Consider the following 22031-nt stretch of genomic DNA (forward strand, 5'->3'; position numbering starts at 1 on the left):
AATGGATCACAGACTTAAATGTAAAACACAAAACTATAAAACTTTTAGGAGAAAAGCTTCAGGACCTAGGAATAAGGGGGAAATTCTTAGATATGATCTCCAAAGCATGAGCCATCAGTAAACGGAGCTTAATCAATGTTTAAAACTTTTGTTCTGCAAAGACTCTGCTAAGAAGATGAAAAGAGAAGCTATAGCCTGGAAGAAAACACCTGCAAACCACTTACGCAACAAAGGTCTTGTAGCTATAACAAATAAAAATTCTCAAAACTCAACAATAAAATAAAACAAATAATCCAATTAGAAAATGGGTAAAAGAGATAACCAGTCATTTCACCAAAGAAGAGATACAAATGGCAAACAAGCGCCTGAAAATACATTCAACATCATTAGCCACGAGAGAAGGGCAAATCCACGTAAGATATCACTACACACCTATCAGTGGCTAAAACAGAAAATATAGCGATAACATCAAATGCCGGTGAGGAGGCAGGGAAACTGGATCTCTCATCCATTGCTGGTGGGAATGGAAAATGGATCAGCTGCTGGAAAACAGTCAGGTAGCTTCTTACAAAATGAAACACGAACTTACCGTACAACCCACTAATTGCATTCTCGCACATTCATCCCAGAGAAATGAAGAGTACGTTCACACAAAAACCTGAATGTGATAGTTCACAGCAGCCTTATACCCAAACAGGAAACAACCCAGACGTCCTCTAACTTAAATGCTTAAGCAAACTGGGACACATCATCGGCAACAATAAAAAGGGACAAACTAAGGATACACACGACACGAGTGAGTCTCCGCAGAATGATGCTGAGTGAAAAAAGCCAATCTCAAAAGATTATATTTATCCTGATGAAACAAAAATTCCTACTTGGAGGGAAGACAAGAAAAATGTAAACATAAAGCGTCTTCTCTGCCTGTTTGGGCCTCCTCCCTCCCCTCTAGTTTGCTCTGTGTCTGCATTATACATTAACCAGACTTTCCCAACGGCAGGAATACCAGCTCAGCCATGAAGATCAAATTTCTCCTTCTGTGTCAGCCATACAACTCCTTAGAAGACAGCATTCCCTCCTCAATCCTGTAAGGGGTCACGATCACCCACCACTAGCCTTGCAGACAAGCCTTACGTCCAAGGCCAATACATGGATTCCTTTAAAGATAGTGACTGGTGCAGAGCAGTCTGGTAAAACCATCTGGGGAGATACTGAGCCACACCTAAGGGAAGGTCTTAGCTTAAATACCTACTTACGACCTTATTAATGTTACCAGTTACATTACCTGTATTCTGCCTCTTTAACAAGATTATTGGTTCTTGCATTACCAATTGTGTGACTGAGTCTCAGATAAAAATAACAATGATTAGGTGACTTGAAAGGATTCATCAAACATATAGTCCTACAAGATGCATGACTGTAACAGTGTTAACTCGAGATTTGGGAGGAAGCCACAAGAGGGAACTCTTTCCTGCACCACAACAGACCAGTAAGGCAGGTGGTCCACAGGCTTTTGGCTGCTGTTAACGGGGCCTAGTCCAGTAACAGCACTTGGAGTGACCTCTCGACAAAATCCTCCCCTGACCCGGGGATGAGCATTCCTAGCGCCTTGGGGCAAATGGGTCAGGAAACGCCTCCCAAACCTTGGTCAAAATTAAGCCTGAAAGGGAAGGGATTGCAAAATAAAGACTGTTGCCCACCATCCAGTTCTACAAGAATCAAATCATTAGCCACTGCAGTTGCTGACCTACAAGACACCCTGAATGGAATTCAGAACAAAGATAAGGATGAAGCTCTCTGTGCTCTGGGACAACGGGCGGAACCGGCCCTCAGAGAGTTAGATATTCTCAGGAGAAGCTTTTTATGAACCTGGATTCTTGCATCTTCCCATACTTACAAAAGCACTAAAACCATTAACTAAGATGTCTTCTCCTTGCACATAGCAGTAACCTTCTATCAAGATGTGTGCTTGATTGCCTGTACCCCCTTTGTCAAAATCACATATACACTGGCCTCCCCCTTACTCTTCAGTCCTCAGAGCTCTCTAAGAGACTGTCTCTAGGGTTATAATGCTCAGATTGGCTCAAATTAAAATTTCTATTTCTTTCTTAGATTGACTATTGATTACTTTTTCATCAACAATATGATTCCCATTTGTATAACATCTTTTTTTTTTTTTGGCCGCCTTGGGTCTTTGTTGCTGAGCGTGCGCTCTTCTCTAGTTGCTGTGGGCTACTCTTCATTGTGGTGCGCGGGCTTCTCACTGCGGTGGCTTCTCTTGTTGCAGAGCACGGGCTCTAGGCGCACGGGCTTCAGTAGTTGTGGCGCACAGGCTTAATTGCTCCGCGGCATGTGGGATCTTCCCAGACCAGGGCTCGAACCCATGTCCCCTGCATTGGCAGGCGGATTCTTAACCACTGCGCCACCAGGGAAGCCCTTTATAACATCTTTTTTTTTTTAATTAGTTAATTAATTTATTTATTTTTGGCTGTGTTGGGTCTTCGCTTCTGCGCCAGGGCTTTCTCCAGTTGTGGGGAGCGGGGGCCAATCTTCATCGCGGTGCGCGGGCCTCTCACTGTCGCAGCCTCTCCTGTTGCAGAGCACAGGCTCCAGACACGCGGGCTCAGTAGTTGTGGCTCACAGGCCCAGTTGCTCCGCAGCATGTGGGATCTTCCCAGACCAAGGCTCGAACCTGTGTCCCCTGCATCGGCAGGCAGACTCTCAACCACTGCGCCACCAGGGAAGCCGTATAACATCTTGAAATGACAAAATCTTAGAGAAAAAGATTAGTGGTTGCCAGAGGTAAGGGGTTGTGTGCGCGTGTGCAGGTGTACATGTGTGTGTGTTGCATAAAAGAGTAACAGGAGGGATCTTTGTGGAGATGGAAAAATTCTGCCTTGATTGTGGTGCAGGTTACATGAATCTACACGTGTGATGAAACTGCATAGAACCACACACACACACAAAAGAGCACATGTAAAACCGGCGAAATCTGCGTAAGTTCTGTTGATTGCATCAAGTGTCAGACTCCTAGTTTTTATACTGTACTATGGTTATACAAGATACTACCAGTGGAGGAATTGGGGGAAGGGCAGATAGGACCTCTGTACTAGTTTCTAAAACTTTCTGCTATTTTATCATTATTTCAGAATAAAATATTTTTAAAAAGTGATTTTGAAGTCTACTTGCAATGTTGAAGGAGCCTTGTTATAAGATTTTAAATTAAAGAAGGCAGTAAATAAATTTTATGTACATGATGACTATACTGACATTTAAAAGAGCTGTCGGAGAAACATTAATGGGAAATACATCAGGAAGTTAACAGTGATGGTGTTAGAGAAGTATAAGTGGTTAATTTTCTTTCCTTTGTTTTCTGAATCTTTTATATAGAAATGTAAACGTAAGCAAGAAGACTCAGGCTTCCATATAAGGAAATTTAAATCAACAAAGTCACCTTGTTAACCACAGATGTGGGATTCCTATACTCACCCACTGCTATCACATCCAGCTAAACTGAAATACAATGGAAAGTTTATGTAAAATGAACTGTGAGTTTCGAAAAGCAGATAAGATCAAATAACTTGCTGCAAGAATACAAAAAGATGGAAGCCAACACGAAAGAATTTGGATACCTTTTCTGAATGCAAAGAATAAACCTACCATTTGGTGAAAAAGAAAGGCTCGATATTTTTAAAGCTATTAAAATTTTTAAACTCAACATGCAAGGTTCATCTTGGACGAATACAGTATTTCCAATCAGGGCACAGACGGTAAACACAAGGATGTACAACGCAGAGACCAACACGAACTTCCCAGGCTGGCGGGCGGCCAGGGAGTTAATAGAATTTTTTCCTGGGAGGTGGGTGGTATGAATTTACTGGAAACTGAAAAATGAGGGAAAAAGGTTTAAAAGTGAAATTAGAGATGACTGTCTGCTATGGGGTATTAGACAAAATGACTTGTGTGATAAATTTATTTCTCTTAAATAGTTTCACAGATATAAATATGAAGGGTTTAAATTTTTTTTCTTCAACAGTCATGAGTAGCAATCTAAGCAAGATCAACTGTAGTCACTTTTGTAATGTGTGTGCGTGTCGGATCAATAATCCCTAAACCTTCGAGGGGAGTTTCCACGTGAGTGGCATCCCCCATATAAGGCCAATGCATGAGGGCAATGCTTAGGGCAACAGACTAGAACTACTGTCAATACTCTGGTCCCAGCCATTTTTTCCTGCTAAAAGTAGATCGTCCCAAATATCCTTAGAGAAGACTGCCAATTTGGCTATCAGAGTCTCAGAACACACATGACATGGAGCTAGCCCTGGCCATATCCCCTTTCTTATCCCGAAGATTCTTACACACAGAATCCAGACAGAGAACAGTCATGACCTTCAGAATTAAGCTTAAACAATTTCAGTGATAACGTGCTTTTATCAGGTTTCCAAACTTTTGAAAAGATGAAACTTTTGGCCAAAAACCTCAAAGAAGTTAGCTGAATAACCACCCCTCTTCCTCTCTTTAAAACCAACTTAGTTGACATTTAAAAAAATTATAAAACATTCTGCTAAAAAACTCAGATACATGTTAAAGTTTTCAAATGCCCCCATCAGCCCATCCACATCACACTGCCCTCCAACCCCGAGGGTGGAGCTGTCAGAGCTGCGAGAACTCGGCCCCAAGGGACCCCTCAAATGGAACGAAGCTAACTGGTGAACTCCACACATGTGTAAGCTTTCGCCACTACAAGCCAAAGATGCAGATTTCCAAACAGGCACGAGCACAGACGAAGCACGTCAAGTGAGGTGACAAACTGATTTGGTTTAGAGGGTACAGTGGCCTTGTTGCCATGCAGCTCCCTGCGACCAGCATGGCCACGGTTCCCAAAGCACCAGAGACTGAGAATCCAAGGACCCCCTGCAGGGCCACCGAGGGGTCTGGACAATTGAAATTTTACTCCACAGTAGACTCAAGCTGATTGTTACCCAATGACCTGTGAAGCTGTTTGAGAGAAGCAGCTGACCTGCAAACACTTCTTGGAGAAATCAGGGATTACACGCAGGGTAAATACAACATCACTGTCATTATCAGTTGAATCCCCCATAGGCCTGGCCCCTCTGTGCAAATACCTGTTTCGTTCTCGGTGGTACCCTCCTACCTCAAAGCGCCCAGCACACAGCATTTACTCGATACGTGTTTGTACAGGAATAAATGAAGACCTTGTGGGTGCTTTAAGCAAGGTGCACTGAACGCCCTCACGTCTGTTATCCCATGGGATGCTCGGTCCAGAGTACGTCTGCTGAACAAGGCCTGCAGCACGACCGAGCCAACCTGCTGAGGGGCAATGTGATTCATGGTGTAAGACATGGGCTTGGGAACGTCCCACATGCGTGGAGTCGAGATCTGCATTACATACGATTTTGAAATTCAAAGAAATCATATTATAAAAGTTTGTAAAAGTCTATCCTAGCTTGGGTTTTGCCAAAATGCTTCAGCCCTTTCCAGCAATTCGAGATATCTTGCTGTACTTCAAGATCACACCCTTTGTCTACAACAGGCTTCAGTGATGGTGGAGAAAATCCTGAGACTTTTCTGAGACTCTGGTAGTAGTATGTCAAAAATTAACTATTTATCCCAGAAAAAGTGATTTGAAAATTTGTTTAGAAAACTCCTTCTGCTGACGCTATTATCCCAAACTGCTGAGTAAAAGTTCTATCATTTCCTGCAAAGACAACTAATTCTTTACTTGGTGCTACAGCAGTGATGAACCAACCATGACACCTACGCCCTGAACCTCAGATGCAGGCTGGGAGCCTGGCGACAGCTGCAGGTGCTCTGTCACTTCTGCGGTCAAGCTGTGACACGCCGTCAACAGTGTTCACTCTGAATGGTTCCATATTAGCGTATGAGCACACTCATGTAATACTGCTGGATTGAAAATTCTCGCGGTAGGCTGAGCTCATACGCTGTAGGTATCAAGTACCTTGGCCACTTACGCATGTTTTTTTCACACTATTGTTTTGGTTAAACTCCTTGATACAAGCAATGCTTACAAGGACCAGGATTCATTTAAACAGACTGGCGACCACTGGTGATGTCGTGAGTAGCAAGCATCCCGGGCAGAGTAGCAAGGACCCTCCCTCCCAATGCCCTCTCCTCCCTCTCCCCGCTGTGTCCTGCCCCGACTCAGCTGTCCCAGTATCACACGTGCGGTGCATCTCCCCGTCCATGACTTTGTTCCTGAGCCACACGTGGCTTTAATGGACTTGGCCGTTTTCTGTCGGCAGCTACACACTGAGAGGCTGAAGAAGGACAACCAGCCTGCTGTCATCTGTTTCTGAATGTTTCCAAGTTGCTCTTCTTTCCCAGAATGATGGCTTTGGAACTCCAGTGCAAATCCCACTGAGATTTCCAGCATCCTTTTGGATCTTACCCAGAACTGAGCCCCACCGGAAAACTCACAGGTTTAGGTCAGAGACTGTTCATGGGAAAAGAGCATCTGTGTCTAGGAAGCGGCTCTCGCCAGCAGGCTGCCCCAAAGTGGCGGCTGAAATTGCACCCAGCCCTCCGTGTGCGTGTGCGTGTGCGTGTGCGTGTGCGTGTGTGTGTGTTTGCGCGCGCACAGGGGGACTCCAGGGAATGATCTCAAGCAGCTCTTGGAGCGAAGAGCTCTTGGAATGATTGGTGACGCAGCTGACACAGTTCATAAGTTCAGCTTTCAGCTACTTCTTCCCACAGAGTGACATAGTTTTCTCATTATCCTTCGAACTTTTCAAATAATGATTCCCTGGGAAATTACTCCTACGCCTTTCCTTAAGTGCGAGCTCTGCAAATTTTCACTAGTTTGTGCACATCTCAACTTCTGTCTCAAGCCTCGTGACTACAATATTCCCAGATCGCCAGGCCCGCTTTATAAGGTGGATGTGAGACAAAGCTTAACCTGTCTCTTTTGTTGTGAAAACACTGGACTGCGAGCTGCTGACTGAATAAAAAGCCCAGGGGAGCTTCCGTGCCCGCCTCTCCCTGGATGCGCACGCTGTTTGGAGGGGGTGGACAGAAAGGCTCAGGAATAATGCCTGCGACTCGAGCCTTCACTGGACGAGAAGACAGAGGCAGAGGTGCTGGTGGCAGTGAGGACACGGTCCCCAAAGGACACACACTGGCCCATCAGACATGAGATCAAGCAAGCAAGTCAACGCGCTGTCGGAAAGAGTTGCGGGTTTCTTTTTTTGGTTTTTTGAGAAAACAGTGTGACCTTCCACCCCGGGTAAAGCTGAGGAAACACTCTGGACGACACCACCAGCAACTCTATCGAAAGTCTTAAAAATACTCAAATTGCACGTACACTCAGGGCCCAGCAAACGAAAGGCAGTCACGAGTTTTACAAAGATAAATTAATCGGTAATTTTAAAAACCTGATTTTGAAATGAGTTAAGGGATTTTTCATTCCTTGACCTTTTCCCTGTGTAGCTAGAATACTGTCCAAGTGATGACAGAAAACATCCATCCAATGCACACCAGGTAAAAATTACCCATTTCTTCAGCAGTTTGGACTCAGATGTACTGAAACAGCTTGAACCTGCAACACTGCGCCTAAGCAAACAAGCCTGCTTTCCTCGCAGGTACGTGGCAGGATCTACACGACGGACAAGACGGGGTCCGTCTCCACATCATGGCTTTTCACACCTCTCTTTATGACACACTGCTATCAGCCTCAATATCTGAGATTTCGGGCTTCCCCGGTGGCGCAGTGGCTGGGAGTCCGCCTGCCGATGCAGGGGACACGGGTTCGTGCCCCGGTCCGAGAGGATCCCGCATGTCGCGGAGCGGCTGGGCCCGTGAGCCATGGCCGCCGAGCCTGCGCGTCCGGAGCCTGTGCTCCACAACGGGAGAGGCTGCAACAGTGAGAGGCCCGCGTACCACAAAAAAAAAACCCAAAAAAACCAAAACTGAGATTTCTTCATTCTGACAGAGGACACAGAGTCATCATCGATCAAGAGCATCCTTTTTGAGGAAAGGAAAGGGATTGAGGGACGCTGGCCTCTAGACAAGGGACCACTAAGGGTGAAGGTGACAGGGATGTCCCAGGACACTGCTTTGAAGTGAATGTGTCCCCCGAGATTCAAAGCCTGAAGCCCTAACCCCAGTGTGATGGTAATAGGAGCTGGGCCTTTGGGAGGCGATTGGTCAGGAGGGTGGAGCCCTCAGGAATGGGATTACTGCCCTTACAAGAGACCCAGAGAGCTTCCTCGCCCCTCTGCCACGTGAGGATGCAGCGAGAAGACGGCATCTATGAACCAGGAAGCGGGTCCTCACCCGACACTGAATTGGACGTTCAGCCTCCAGGACCTCAATAAGTAAATTTCTGCTGTCCATCAGCCACTCAGTCTGTGGAACTGTGTAACAGGAGCCTGAATGCACCAAGTCAAGCATGGAAGTAAGTGTGTGAGGCTCTTGAGGGGGCAGAGCGTTGGAGACAGTGAGCGCCGAACGGAGGGGCCGTGTCTGGAAATCTGGGGGAAGAAGAGGTGATTTCTGATTCTCTGTCTCTGATGAGCCAGGAATGATCAGCACGTCCTTCATCCAGAGCTAATCTCTGGGGATTCAGCAAGCAGTCTGTTCCCGGGCCGTTCTTCGCTCCTTCTCCCAAGTTCTAGGTCATCAGGAAGCCTCCCTTCCACAGGAGACCCCACTCCAGCTCCTAAGCAGCTGTGTCGCCTGCCTGCCGCGATGTGAACGGCCGTTTGAGGGACCTGGCCCTGCACACTAGGTGCTCAATTCACCCGAATGGGTTCCTCTGTCATTATCATCGCATTTTCATTCTTCTTGACCTGTGAGCCCCTGAAGGCTTTCCTCTTAATACCCGACATTATGGGAAAGACTATTCCTACACCCATTGAAAAGCACCTAAATATGCTCATTGCCCCTCTGAATCAATGGGTCTTTTTCAGCAAACTGGTCCTTCATCTTAGAAGGAACGTGAACTTCCGTAAGAGCTGCGGTTGAAGATCACATAGTACTCAGAGGGCAGGAGAATCCCACACCCAGAAAGGAACACCATCGGGAATGGCCTGGAACAGACACGTGTGGGCAGGTGGCACATGGTGAGGCCAGGTGAACCAGGAAACAACACACACCTTCCTTTAAACAGAGGAACATTGTAAGAGAGAATCTGAAGTTGCTGTTCTCACGCAGAACGTAACACTTTCGCATCCAATTATTCCAGGTAAAGGATCTACAGTCTTCCAAAAAGTGCTACCAGACACCAAACCAAACCCAAAGGCTTGTCTGGGTACTCCTGGTAAGAGTACACTGCTCTAAGAAACGCGTTCCGTCCTCTTACCAAGGCCACCGTAAGAGCCTGCTGGAGGCTTGGGGGGACGGGCATGAACTGGGTGTATCACTGGTGTCCGTTGTCCCAACAACTCCACACCTTCCCAGTTAGACCAGTGCCAAGAAGCCAAATGCCAACACCCAGATGCCAGGGGCACTAACCAGTGCCTACGAATCATACCCTGCTTTACCAAATATGCTGTCTTTTCCGGTCGTCCAACTGCGCTGACTGTGCACGGGGGAGAGCCCACGGTGAGTACGTCCTCAGCCTGTCTGCGCAGTGAGCTGGGCAGCAGCAGACACGACGGAGGCCTGAGCGCGCAGGGACACACTCCTGGCTGCAGGGCGTCCTTCCCAGGCTCGCCTGCGGAGATAAAGCCCTGAAGCCTCTCTGACCAACATAAATGGGGTCCTGGGAACCAAGCCCCGGTAGACTTTCCACGGCGGGCAGCTCGGGTCACCCCGGAACTGGACTATTCTCACGCTGAGTGGTGTCTCCTAGCGCCTGGCTGTGACTCAGTTCAAGTTAACTTGAAGTTCTGTTGCGGAGCTTGGGGAAAATGAACGGACTGAATTACGCCAATATCTCCCCTACCCAACATCCTGAGAGAGTTTTTCTGTCACCCAAGCTGAAAGGAGAAAAATTGGTTTTGGGTTTGCATGGCTGTGTGTTAGCAAAAAAAAGTGTTAATGAAGATATAATGCCACGTACTAAAACAACTAGGGTTTTCTATAACGTAAGGAAGTAACAGAGATAAATTACGAGACAGTCAAGTTACTCCCAGGCAAGTATCAAGAGATCAAAAGAAAACTTGAAATCATTCTGGGCTCTAATTTATATACGGAATCCCCGTCTCTGAACCCTCACTTTCCCAATATTCCCTATAATGACCTGCAGGACGTTTTCCCCCCAGTTCACCCGCCATGCAGGAAGTCTGGGACAGCCTGGACCACACGTGTGCCCCAGCGACAGCCCTCAGGACCGATGAGAGGGTGGGAGAGGCCGCTCTCCTCCCACAGGATGGGGGCCGTGCCCAAGGTGTCACAGGTGTGGGGTGTCACTGTCGTCTGCCCCACCTGGGGAAAGGAAATGTCCTCTAAGATGATGGAAAACCCCATGAAGGAAGTGGGTGAGTCTGAGGGGCCTAGAAGCCTGCCCAGCAGGAGGAAGTTCAAAGTCAGGACGTGAGAGGTGAGCTTGGGCAGTTGGACGTCAGCCGTGGCTCGTCCGAGACGGACCCCACCGTGAACACGGGGACAGCCAACCTGGGTCTCCCGTGCTTTGAGTCAGGCAGGAACCCTGGGGTGATGATCCTGTTGGAGTTTCAGAGAGCTTTAGTGATATTCGGGGAAAAGGATTATGCTTTTGAGTTGGTGGAGCTGGGGACACATTAAAACGTTTGCCATTTAGAATGAGGGAATATAGGATCCTGACGTTCAAAAATGAATATTGTGAGGATATCCAAGTCCTCACCAGAGGATTAGATCTGGGTGGAGCTGGAGGCCTTTGGGACTGGAGTGTGACCCTCCAGGCACTGCCGTCTCCTGATGTGTGGAGTGTGGAGAGCAGGGGTTCAGGAGAGCTTTTGTTTTCTTTTTCAACACACAGAGAGCTCCAAGTGTATAACTTAGGAGCAAATACTGGGGCAGGAGTAATGACGTATGAGTTTCACTGGTACCACCTCATTTCTCAAACGTGTACCCAACGGCCAAACATGCAAGTCCTCCAACAGTTTCTGAACACAGAGACCTTCGGTCAGAATGCGTGGAAAAGCGTCGTGCTAAGTAATGAACACTTTCCTTACTAAACACTAGTTAATAACTACACTGTAGTCAATATACACATCCTAGGTCTAAAATACCACTAGTAGGCTTTGCTGAGGTTCAGTAACATGTCTGAGTAAAAATGGGCATCGTGTTCTCTTAAATGCTACCAAAAAGAGGACATCTATGCTAGGACCAATGGCCCAATTTTCCAAGAACTATCAATCATTTCTTATGGTGTTCAGGAAGACACTGGAGAAGATGCGGGTGTGAGCTGACACGGAGTCACACCACGGGAAGCTTCCTGGTCACTAGTGCTGCAAGGTGCAGAGCAGAGCTGTTTACACAGACGTGTGCTCCGTTCAGACTGCACACCCCCTGCCACACCTGGACACAGGCCATGAGCCGCGACACCGACGCACACCGCGCCTCACACCTTCCTACCTTATGGGTCTGGATCTACTGTCCGACTCCTGGGACTGTAAGCACATATTTCAATGTGCTTCAATGAAATAGATTTTTATTTCAAAGAAAAACTAGTCTCAGCATCTCTTTAAAGAGGTCTTAACAAGCACCTTACAATAAACGGTAACCAAGCACAACGAAGGAAGACACAAAATTAATACATTACCTGCTTTGTCTTCCTGAAGAAATGACTCTCCTAAGGCGTGTGTCACAAGGCAGCGTAAGGAGCAACGTCTTCCATGCCCGCCCCTTGAGATATGTGATCAGAGTTCAGATGGGGCTCAGGGTCCTGACATGCCCAGAGGGAATGTACCATTGGGTAGGGGCACAGAACCCACGTCCACAGGGACAGGTAAGTAGTAGCAGAAGAAGAGAACGGAGCTGTCACCAACATCCCGGGCGCTGGGCACAGGGGACCAAGTGCTGCAGGGGAGACGGGTTCGGGCGCACCTTCCCCCCCATCGCTCCCCCGCGAAGGGAAAGACCGGCTTCCTGGTCCAAGCCTGTGCCATCCTTAGAATTGTCTTATTTTTATCTCTTTTCTTCTTCCCTGACCCTTCCCCGAGCGTAGGTCCCAAGAAATGCCACCAGTGGTCACTCATTCCCATGCAGGTGGCCTGTCCTGTGGTCCTTTGGGAGCGCTTCTCAGCCCAACGTGGTGTTTTTTTCCCCGGAGCTCCTGGCCTCTCACCAGCGTGTGCATCTGGGATGCAAGCCCTCGCTACCACCCTGAGGGAAGTGTGTTCAGCCTACCGACCATTTCAAAAAGGAAAGAAGCCCAGGGCTATTCTTTCAGCAGTAGTAACAATAATTTGAATGGACCTTCCTCCAGGTTGGGGTGTGCATACCTGCTCTCCTCGAGGTCACCTGATCCTGGCCACCACCGGAGTGTCCGTCCCCTGTGGCGGAGGACAGCCTTTCCTCAGCGGCCCCGAGCGGCCAGGCCTCGTCTCAGCAGACCCGGGTGTCCAGGAGGGGACGGAGGCCTTAGGATACGGGACGCCCCGTGTCGGAGCCGTCCACCTGGGGCCATGACCTGGCAGTGCTCACTGAGAGGCTTTGACTTAACTACCCCTAAGAGGTGCAGCAGAGAGCAGGGCAGGCGACCAGCGGCTGCCGGGTGAGGTGGGAAGGGAGCTTCCTGCTCCAAGTTCACGTGAGTGAGAAGAGCCCCCTCATCCAACGGGACTTCAAGACCACGGGGCTTAAGAAACAGAAACAGCTTGTCTCCTCTCAGAGGCTCATGAAGTAAATCCCTAACACTCAAAAGAGAAAAGGAAAACGGGTCCTCTACAAAAATCTCGCCCAAAGCCACACTTCGTGTTTTACGGTATAAAATTGTTTTAAACGATGCAGATGTGCTTCAGAGAAGCCAGTTGTATTCTACAATCTAAGCAGTGAATCTAGGTTAACGGCTCGCACGGGGTTCTCATAAAAGCTCAACAATCCTAAGACTGGTCCCGCGCATCCTGGCCTGTGACACGAGAGCAGGGTGAGAATGACTCCTGCTAGGCCACCTGCTGAGGGGTTCTGGCTCCCCTGCACCTCCCCCTCCAAATAATTTAATTTACAACCAATTCCAAATCATTAAGCTCAGGGGACAGGCCCACTCCCTAAGCTGAAAGTCAGCCACGACGATGAGAAGGAATCTTAAAAATCAAAGTCCTGGATTCTCTCTTTCACATCCTACGCTTGTCTTTTCCCCAGCGCCCCCAGGAGGCTCTCGATGTGTGGTTTATGCTGGCTCACCAGGCCCTGGATCCAAATGTCAGAGCTGGCGGTGACCCTGGGCGACGTCGGTGACGGTCAGGGTCTCAGTGGTCCTGCCCCGCCGCCAGCCCAGAAGGGCTTCCCTGAGTGTGCTCGGCCCCTCAGCTGCACACGTGGCCCAGTAGCGGCTCCCCAAGTGGGCCTGGCTGGTCCCCAAGTGCTGTCAGCTCTCTGCTCCTCAGCTGTGCCGGGACCTGGCAGCAGAGCAGAGCCAGGCCCAGATGGTTTAGACCATAATCAGTAGTGGATGCCCTGAGCCCGTGAACTACCAGCTGGGGGAGCCCAGCGCCAGCCCGGACAGGTGGTGTGCAGCCTGTGGAGAGCCAGCATGGACCAGGGTGGACTCCCGCCCCCAGACAGCATCCCTGAAGACGGCAAGCTCTGAGCCGCGTGCAGGCACACAGGATCCCAAGTGGGTCCAGAGTCACCTCGGGCCATCTCAGGAGACACTGTCCATGAATTCTGCAGCCAGGAGGCCAGGAGGAAGGCCACCTGTCTGGGTGTAAAGCTGCCACGTCGCTCTGATAACTACCTCTCAAGAGAGACACCTGGAAGCCGGGAAGGGATAAAGAATGAAAGGTTTTCACATCAACCCAGACTAGAATTTAGGGCTTCGCCTGTAAGTGACGCCTGAATACGTGACTACTTATCGTCAGGTGGGCGTGAGATTCTTCCACTCCCAAACCCAGTGTCCAAACCCAGCCTCTCACTGCCAGCATTGTAGGACGAGGCTACCTTCCTCCGTAGGAGGGGCCTACATCAGCGTCATTTCTGAATGTTCCCCCCGAAAGTGCCCACCGGCTGTTTCTCAGCATCTGCAAAGGGACCCTCACTCGTGCCGGGTCGCAGCCTGACGAGTGTGCCCAGTCCCCGCTTCCCCCTGCTCCCCTGCCCAGCCTCCTGAGGGGGGAACCATGCTGCCTATCCTCTGTCGCCTTGATTGACGACGTCCCTGTGGGTGTGGAGCTTCTGCCCCCAGGTACGGCCAGAGGTTCATCTCTGGACGACTCGGACGCATCGGCCCTGGGGGTCCTGTTGGGGTAGAACTCACCAGGTGGGGACAGCAGCGTTTGTGCAAACCCTGTCGTCTTCCCCAAGGCCTCCCCTGCGTCTGGTCTCCTCGGTTTCTGAGCATCGCCCAGCGCTGGCCTGGAGCCTCCCCAAGCCTTTCTGTTCACTTCTGGCCCTCAGGCCTCTGGGCGAGGGGCTCCACCTGCTGAGAGGCTGGAGGGAGAGCGCTCCCTCCTCACACCTGCACCCACCTGGGCCCAGAGAGGCTCAATGATGGCTCAAGGTCACACAGCAGCCACCCAGAGGCCTAGGGCCAGAGGAGCACAGGCCATCATGTCACAGAGGGTGAGCTGAGCAAAAGGGATCTTCCCTCAGGTTCTACTGACTCACAAAAGAAAAGTCCTAGTTACACAGCAAGACGGCAAATGTAAAGTGAAGGCCCAGAGAGTTGGGGGTATGCAGAAAACAGCTTCTAGAACAGCGTCAGATGAATTAATGGATAAAGAGATCCATGATGAGCTACTGAGGTAAATTAGGAAGACATTAAAACATCAGGGGTCCTCTTAACACTCTTCTGCAAATACCTTTCTTGCTAAAAACAGACTCTTAAATTGGGTTGACTACAGGTCAACCATGACTTGAGAAGTGGTGCTCCAAGGACCTGCTAGTGACGGCCCGGGTCCTTGGCTGCTGGCCTGCAAACCTGGACCTGATCTTGGTATATGTTTTCCATACATGGGGCTGGGCATGAGTGATTAACAGAAGCTGCAACCAGAAGATTCAGAGCAGTGACTCAAAAACCCGAATGAAAAATGGGTGGCCAAGTTAGAGAGACAGTAAGAGATTGGCAACACCCAGAGGGGAAATAAGAAGAAGAGAACTAATTTTGGTCCATTTCCCAGGGCTCCAATTTAATATAAGAGTGTAGACTTGGACAGATTAACTACACAGAAATGCTGACGTGTTAACAGTACTAGGTATCCAAGAAAATAATTTTTGACCGGGAGGCTAGCTCCAAGCAGAGAGCGCCACACCAGCAGGTGATTATAACAGGATGTGCAATTCACTGCATCGCTGAAATGGAGCCGCGACTGAGACCCAGCCCGTCTGCACTGGAAAGTCTGCTCAGAGGAAACCCAGGGTGCTGCAATGCGACAGGGAGACCTGCTCAGACCAGCAGAACACAGGAGCGTACACCTCTCTCAGGTAATCCGGGATCAACTGAAATTCACCAAGCGTCTGCTAAAAAATGGCCCAGAGAAACCCATCTCCTTTGTCTTAATCTAAAAGCCAACTCGACTGCGGAAAGAGCAGCACGGAAGTGGAATTCCTGCAGCACCCACGCCGGGGCAGCCCTGCTCCCGGGAAACCCAAGGGCTGGGTCTCATCTCTGGTCTGGAGGATGAGGACAGACGCCCACTGCCCAGAGCGCCCTCACCTGCGGGTCCAGGAATCACCCCGTCCCCCATCTGCTGCTCCCCGCCCCCTGTAACCACCAAAGGGAACTTCGTTGCATGCAGCAGGTCTCAACTTTCCTGGGGTGACAGAAATCCTTGAGAATGTGACAGAATCCTTGGCCTCTTCTTCCCAGAAAATCACACAAGGGCACACATGCAGGACACGTGTCACAGGATGTCCAGAATTCCCGAGAGCCATCCAAGGACACAAAGGGGTCACGCAATCTGGTCTCAGCTGCCTTCTGCCCACCGACCTGATAGGAAGTTACCTGGACAGCTATAACCGGTCCACAGTCAGAGATTAACGTCGCCAATGACAACGCTTTCATTTTTCTTTCTCGTATTTCATCTGCAAAAACAGAAACAACCCCCGCCCCCGCAAACTACAGGGCTTGCAAAACACACATAATTACCATCATTATTTAACAGTCCCTTGGAAATTCTAGAAAATGCAATAAGCACAGAAATAGAAATAAGAACTACAAATGTAAGTCAAAGGCAGTAGCGAGTATGTTTAGCATAAACCAAAAGAAATATATTAGATCTAATGATAGGAGGTTTGGATGCAAAACAAAATACAAAACTCAATTCCATCCTTATAACTCAAAATTATCAAGATAGCGAATGCAACAGGGAAACTAGATAACATTCAAAGGAGTAATAAAATATTAAAATTAACAACTAAATGGTATATAGAAAAGTAGACCAAAACGTTAGAGACACGAAAGTGGGTTTGAATGAGTAGAAGGAAAAGCTGGGAAGATGATGCTGTTAATTCTTTCCAATGTCATGGATGTTTAGCTCAGTTTTTCTGTTATTTTAAATTTTCTAAAGTTTCAGCTTAATTGAGGTATAACTGACAAATAAAATTGTAAGATATTTTGAGAGTACATCGTGGTGGTTTGATCTGCGTGTACATCGTGAAAGGATTCCCCCCGTCGAGGTAATTAACATCCACCACTTCACATATTTATGACGCTGTTTAAATTCAAATTTTAAGGGGCTTCTTTAGAGATTTTTTAAAGACATGATTTCTCTAAATTTTACATGAAATAATAAAGAGTAGGATAGAAATCTGGGGGAAATGGAAAGCATTCCAGGGGAGTTTGCCCTGTCAAGCGCTGACCTATATTGTAAGTCTGGAACAGGTACCAAGTGTGGAGCAGGTGCAGGAGCTGCCAGCTTGGTGGGCAGACCCGCTGGACACAGAGGCTGACCTGGGGTGGAGAGCCGGCACTTGGTGACGGGGAGAACAGCCTGGTATCGGGGGAACCCAGCCCCTCTCCAGCCAACGTCAGCTGCCAAAACACCTTCCGGCTGGTTTAAGGTCAAGGCACACACACCGTGGAAAACTAGGAAATGCAGACATGAAGGCCTCCTGCTTTCAGGATGGGAGGACAGGAGGGAGAGGCAGGGGCAAAGCAGAAAGAGATGGAACTACGGAAAAAGTTCTAGATGTTAAGAGCCCATGAACAACACTAAAAGGCCAGTGTCAAACAGGGAAAAATACTGGAACCAAAGCAACAGTTAATGTGTGTGTGTGTGTGTGTGTGTGTCTGTGGCATGACTTGTGTGGTTTGTGTCTATGGTGTGATGTGTGTGTGTGTGTGTGGCATGACTTGTGTGGTTTGTGTCTATGGTGTGATGTGTGTGTGTGTGTGTGGCATGACTTGTGTGGTTTGTGTCTATGGTGTGATGTGTGTGTGTCTGTGGCATGACTTGTGTGGTTTGTGTCTATGGTGTGATGTGTGTGTGTGTCTGTGGCATGACTTGTGTGGTTTGTGTCTATGGTGTGTGTGTGTGTGTGTGTGTGTGTGTGGCATGACTTGTGTGGTTTGTGTCTATGGTGTGATGTGTGTGTGTGTGTGTGTGTGGCATGACTTGTGTGGTTTGTGTCTATGGTGTGATGTGTGTGTGTGTCTGTGATGTGGTGTGTGTGTGTGTGAGTGTGTGTGTGTGTGTGTGTGTGTGTGTGTGGCATGACTTGTGTGGTTTGTGTCTATGGTGTGATGTGTGTGTGTGTGGCATGACTTGTGTGGTTTGTGTCTATGGTGTGATGTGTGTGTGTGTGTGTGGCATGACTTGTGTGGTTTGTGTCTATGGTGTGATGTGTGTGTGTGTGTGTGGCATGACTTGTGTGGTTTGTGTCTATGGTGTGATGTGTGTGTGTCTGTGGCATGACTTGTGTGGTTTGTGTCTATGGTGTGTGTGTGTGTGTGTGTGTGTGTGTGGCATGACTTGTGTGGTTTGTGTCTATGGTGTGATGTGTGTGTGTGTGTGTGTGGCATGACTTGTGTGGTTTGTGTCTATGGTGTGATGTGTGTGTGTGTCTGTGATGTGGTGTGTGTGTGTGTGAGTGTGTGTGTGTGTGTGTGTGTGTGTGTGGCATGACTTGTGTGGTTTGTGTCTATGGTGTGATGTGTGTGTGTGTGGCATGACTTGTGTGGTTTGTGTCTATGGTGTGATGTGTGTGTGTGTGTGTGGCATGACTTGTGTGGTTTGTGTCTATGGTGTGATGTGTGTGTGTGTGTGTGGCATGACTTGTGTGGTTTGTGTCTATGGTGTGATGTGTGTGTGTGTCTGTGGCATGACTTGTGTGGTTTGTGTCTATGGTGTGATGTGTGTGTGTGTCTGTGGCATGACTTGTGTGGTTTGTGTCTATGGTGTGATGTGTGTGTGTGTGTGTGTGGCATGACTTGTGTGGTTTGTGTCTATGGTGTGATGTGTGTGTGTGTCTGTGGCATGACTTGTGTGGTTTGTGTCTATGGTGTGATGTGTGTGTGTGTCTGTGGCATGACTTGTGTGGTTTGTGTCTATGGTGTGATGTGTGTGTGTGTGTGTGTGGCATGACTTGTGTGGTTTGTGTCTATGGTGTGATGTGTGTGTGTGTCTGTGGCATGACTTGTGTGGTTTGTGTCTATGGTGTGATGTGTGTGTGTGTCTGTGGCATGACTTGTGTGGTTTGTGTCTATGGTGTGATGTGTGTGTGTGTGTGTGTGGCATGACTTGTGTGGTTTGTGTCTATGGTGTGATGTGTGTGTGTCTGTGATGTGGTGTGTGTGTGTGTCTGCGTGCAGGTGCCGGCACTACAAAATGAAAAAGTGGTCAATGGAAAGAGGAGAGGGTTTACATGTAAGGAAATTAAATCTCCAAGAAAATTATTTTTTAAAGTACCTCACCAGTTATCACAGATTCTAGGTTGGACTCCCTATACCATTAAATAGATGAGACTTTTTTGTCTACCTAACTAGCCAAGATGCTGAAAATAAAAATATCCAATGTTTGCCAAATTGTAGTGATCACCTGCTGGCAACTGTCAGGGCAAACTGAGATTAAACACTTGTTCCGGAAAGCAAGTCGGCACCTTTGTACCAAAAACCTTAATCTTGAAACAAGTGATTTCACTTTCAAAATTTTTGGAAATAATCAGAGGGAGGGACAAATACCTATATGTAAGGATGTAAAGATGCCATTTTAGCATTAATTACAGTGAAACACATGAGGGAAAAGAAAAGCACTTAATATTCTGTGTTGTTTAAATACATTAAAGACATACAACAGATCTTTACATATAAAATAAAATTCATTTATGATAATATTTAGTGACATGGAAACATACTATAATATTCAGTTATTTTAAGGGATACAAAATTCTGTGTTCAGAATTATAGCAAAATTATGCAGGCACGCACTTCAGAAAGAATGAAAACGTCCCCGAATGTCATCTGTTTAGGTCTGAGTGGTGGGATTTATAAGGATTCTAACCTTCTTGATCATTTGCTGCACGCTGGTGTAGTGTCTTCCACATAGTAGCTAATAAATACTGGTAAAAAGAAGGAAAGTGTTTCCAATTTCTGACGTAAGCATACACAATTACTAATTTTATATTAGGAAAAGAACAAAAACCTCTTGTAAAGCTAAATTAATTAAAAACTGATCAGTGTAAGAGGACCGTCCTCCCGGTAGCAGCCGGTGGCCGTGGCCGTCGCCTGGCGCTCCTGAGCGCGGCGGGATGCTCACTCCTCAGGTTTCACGGGAAGGACCCCTCCAGCTCTGCACTGGGAGCAGCTCCCTAGAGGACTGAGATGCTTTCTACGGGTCACGAATGAAACAAGTCCCTGATCGGCTCTCCCGGTGGCCGGTCCCCGCGTCAAAGGCTCCCGGCTGAGTCCCCGGGACCCCTGGGCAGAGTTTCGTACCTGGGACGCTGGGTGTGGAGCCGGACCTGCCAGCGCTCCTGTCCCTCCGGCTGCCCGGGTCCCAAGGGGCAGCAGGACCCACACCTGGACCGGTCGCTAAGGACACCATGGGTGCCCCCTACACGGAGGATGCGAGACCAGAGCTCCCAGGGCCCCAGGGTCCCTACAGTCTGGGAGAGGAGCCCACTCGGGGTCGGGCACAGAGGCCGTGGGGTGGGGAGACCCCTCCCCCACCAGGGGACGGCGGTGCCGGCGGGTGCCCGGGGCTGTCAGGAACCACTAGGAAGTGCCCCTCCCTCTCTGGCGGAGGCAGCCTCCGGCCTTATCCTCCATCTGTGACGCTGCACCAGACGCGGAAAGGCTGTTTCAGAGACCAGGCCAGCCCCGCGAAGCCCAGCCGCGCCTCACCAGCTCCGGGCCTTACACGCCCCGGAGAAGCCGCCCTGACGTCTGGTTAGCGCCCTTGAACCGCATGCTCTGTGCGCACGGACGCAGACATCACCCTGCGATCTGCTGAGGAGGAGAAGGGCGAGGCCTGCAGAGTGCATCCGTCCTTCTCGGGGTGGAGGACAGCGCGCCGTGCGCACATCCACCAGCGGGCTGCTGCTTCTCACCGGGAGGGTGGAGCGACAGACACCTGCCTGGGAGGTGGCCAGGTGTCTCCGTGCACCCCGCCCCGGGAGCATCCGGGGCAATCACTCTGTTTACAAATCGTAAAGGTCCCACGGGCTTATTGTATCGACTGTCCCGGGATAAGTTCTTCCTGAGATTCCCATGGTCATTAGAGCTGGAGAGGGAGGGAGTCCAACCTAGAATCGATAAGCTGGGGAGTGAAGTGGTCTGGGATTTTGCCAACTTTGAAATAAAGTTATAGATATCTCAAAAAAAAACCTTAAAGAGTTCAAAGGCAAAAAAATTTCAGTTCTAATAAACCCATTTCTATGCAGTCCGATCAAGATGCAGTTAGGCAACATCACAGGTAATTATACATCTCTCTATCCCACAGACAGGTAACACACGGACTCCACACGCTTTCCATCCATACGTCCTGACGCACGGACTCATGGCGGCCCACAAGAGTATGTCACATGTAACTGGACATCGATATGATGGTAAAACGGAAACAGGAACCATACAAATAACTGCAGGAAAACCCCGTTAATTCAGCAGGCGGCTTGAAAAGCAGGACTTTCGAAGGAGTAAAGTATCTGAGTAATGGCCTTCATAAAAATAAAGCTTTTATTCCTTTAGAATATAATAGTCTTATTAAGACCATCAGGAAGAGTTCCGAGGGGGTCCTATTTTTACCAACAGACAAGAATGATTTTAAACTAACAAACCACGATGTAGCAAATACTTAAAAACGCACGGTTTCTACACTAACGTTGCTCATTTCCCAACAACCAGAGTTATTGCCGCGGCCAAAACTATGAACATACATCACCAAGCTCCCCGCGCACGGCTTCTGCTTCTACAAGCTGCACGTTGGTAAAAGCTTTACGGCGTCTCATACCACATTGGAGGGTAGATTTTCTTAAAATAAAATGGTGAAGTTAAACTGTGAAGAATTATAATGGCTTCTGTGAATCTTTTTGTCTTTACATTAAAAAGTCAGAAGCGTGACCCCAGGTCACATGCCTGATCGGGGTTGGGGAAGCAGGTAGGGCTTCTCCCAAATGTCCTGAGAAGAGCCATTTCCAGCGCTGGCTTCGGCGTGGAGTCCAGACTTACCAAGTCCAGCAAGAGTGGGTACCTTACTTGCCAAGATGAAAAGCACTTCGTAGGAGCGAGAGTTCATTTCCTGTTTAGTTTACGGGAGAAGCGGAGCTTTTCAGAGGAAAAAGGGAATTTCTGTTTTTATTGATGATACACTGATTTGCCAATGAGTTTGGTGTTACTTTTTGTTTATTCTCTCTACGTCTGGAAATATCTCACCACTTAACTTCTTTTGCAGGTTCTTTGTTACTAAACAGTTTATCTGAAGAGAGTTAAGAGCTCAGAACAACACCCACCCCCTAGATAAACGGAAAAACAA

At 48.5% G+C, this 22031-nt stretch overlaps 1 protein-coding gene across 5 annotated transcripts in view; it reads right to left on the minus strand.

Annotated features, from left to right (window-relative positions):
- The window catches only part of RPS6KA2 (ribosomal protein S6 kinase A2), a 386569-nt gene that overhangs the window by 98545 nt on the left and 265993 nt on the right, over positions 1-22031 (minus strand). Inside the window, exon 1 of one of the 5 annotated variants that reach the window (XM_079938700.1) lies at positions 590-800. The exons of the other annotated variants lie outside the window; for them this stretch is intronic. Within the exon in view, the coding sequence (XP_079794826.1) occupies positions 590-610 (21 nt within the window). The 5' untranslated portion in view covers positions 611-800. Of the gene's footprint in view, positions 1-589; positions 801-22031 lie in introns of those variants that run through there. 5 annotated transcript variants of the gene reach the window in all.

This window comes from Stenella coeruleoalba, assembly GCF_951394435.1.
Source record: "Stenella coeruleoalba genome assembly, chromosome: 12".
Lineage (NCBI taxonomy): Eukaryota > Metazoa > Chordata > Mammalia > Artiodactyla > Delphinidae > Stenella > Stenella coeruleoalba.